The 1,888-nt window shown below is 42.7% G+C and overlaps 1 protein-coding gene across 1 annotated transcript in view; it reads left to right on the top strand.

Moving 5' to 3' along the window:
* Positions 1 to 447: 447 nt before the first annotated feature.
* Positions 448 to 1,888, top strand: part of LOC102205608 (interferon-induced protein with tetratricopeptide repeats 5-like) — a 4,571-nt gene continuing 3,130 nt past the window's right edge. The window contains exons 1-4 of the mRNA XM_005753847.2: positions 448 to 453; positions 600 to 809; positions 891 to 1,082; positions 1,240 to 1,467. Coding sequence (XP_005753904.1) covers positions 448 to 453; positions 600 to 809; positions 891 to 1,082; positions 1,240 to 1,467 — 636 coding nt within the window. The remainder of the gene's footprint in view (positions 454 to 599; positions 810 to 890; positions 1,083 to 1,239; positions 1,468 to 1,888) is intronic.

Raw genomic sequence — 1,888 nt, 5'->3', positions numbered from 1 at the left:
TTTTTCCTCTGGAGGTCAACCACAATCTGTTTTGTCTTGCTGACATTCAAAGAGACGAGATTTATTTTGGACCGCTTTACAAAGTTCCTCACAAGCTCCCTGTACTCCATAATACACCCAACCCCTGTAGTGTCATCAGAGAACTTCTGCAGGTGGCATGTTTAACTGTTACACTGGACGTCTGAGGAGCACAAGGTAAACAGAAATGGTGATAGGACTGCCCCACCACCACAACAGACAAACTCAGACCTCTCTGACAGATAGTCAGCACTCCAGGAGACAGTAGAAGTGGTGATCCATGATATGAACTGATCTCAAACAGTATGGATTGTATCAGTCAGTTTTTGTGGCTGAATTTCCTGACAGTACCCACCTATCCTGTGTGTGGGTACGATCTTAATATAAATCTGCCTCCTAAAACTTGTTTGCATGATTATTTTGGTGGAAATGCAGGTAGAGTATTTATCTTAACAGCCATGGGGTCTAGAACCTTAGCTAAATGTCAACAAATAAAGACCTGCTGCAGGGCTGTTATTGAAGACCAGGCCAGGTGTAGGCATCTGAAGTATGATTCCAGAAAAACATGATTTAATTATAAGCATGTGTTGATGGTCCTCAGGTATCTTCAGAGTCAACGAGAGGAAGCGCTGTCACTTTTAAACCAATCAGAGGAGACCATCAGGGAGCGTCATGGGGATGAGAGTGAGAGGCGGCTGATTGTGACGTATGGAGACATGGCCTGGCTGAAATATCATGCTGGAGACTTTGCACAGTCACAAAGCTACTGTCAGAAAGTCGAGGACATGCTGGTATGTACACCAATCAGATCAAATGTTATAGATCACATGCTTCTGAACCTCTGACTGCAGCTGAACCTTCTCTGTCTGCAGGTGAAGTATCCCACTGGTTCATCAGCAAGTCTCCTTCCAGAGGTCTACGGAGAACAAGCCTGGACCTACCTCAAGTTGTCAAAATCTTACTACTTACAAGCCGTTGACAGTTTTCGTAAAGCACTTGAGACACAGACTGATGACATTGAGTGGAACGCCGGCTACGCCATCGCCCTCTTTCGCACAGAAGAGGTCAGTTTTATAAGTTTGATATCAGTTAATAAATTTATTATGTTTATATTGTTCTAAAAAACAGCCAATTTATCAGTTTCTAAAAAAAAAACCCAGCAGTTCATTGGGGTGTGGTTCTCAGCAGTTCACAGTAGACTAACCAGTTTCTCATCTGCAGTGGGTTTTAGAAAATTTACAGGAAACTGAGGAGCCTCCATCCATCAAACAGCTTCACTTTGCCCTGGAGCTCAACCCCGATGATGCTGTTCTGCAGTCCATGCTGGCCGTGAAGCTCGGAGCCTATAAGAAATATGAAGAAGCTGAGGGTCTGCTGAAGAAAGCACTGAAAACTGATCCTGATAACCCTCATGTCAGCCGCTACGTAGGAAAATACTTTCGTAATCATGTAAGTCTGAATTTGGATATTGTAAATGCTTACTACTCATGCAACCACAGATAATGTGATTCTTCCAAGGTCATGTAATATAAGAGTCAGTGCACAGGTCCATGGAGATCTTTTATTTAAAGATGGTAAAGCATGCACCCTGACCCTACATCAGCTCCAAAGAAGGCTGTCAAAGATGTGCAGCTCTGTATATTTTAGCTTCCACGGAGTTTTTAGATTATCTGTGATCGTTGTTAAAGACTAACTCGGCCTTTTCTTAAATGAGCCATGCTGGTTGGGCTGGGTTTCCCATTCTCTAATTCTGATCTGTTTCTGTCCTTTTATCTGTACTTTCACCTTCCTGAATTCTCCTGATTCAGAAATAGTAAAATCTGTATTATTTTATTCTGACCAGTGACCTGAATCAGGCTTGAGACTGAAA

Source organism: Pundamilia nyererei, unplaced genomic scaffold, assembly GCF_000239375.1.
Source record: "Pundamilia nyererei isolate P.nyererei 1_Seehausen unplaced genomic scaffold, PunNye1.0 scaffold00470, whole genome shotgun sequence".
NCBI lineage: Eukaryota > Metazoa > Chordata > Actinopteri > Cichliformes > Cichlidae > Pundamilia > Pundamilia nyererei.
The sequence above is the reverse complement of the archived record's forward strand: the minus strand, read 5'-3'. Positions and strand labels throughout refer to the sequence as shown.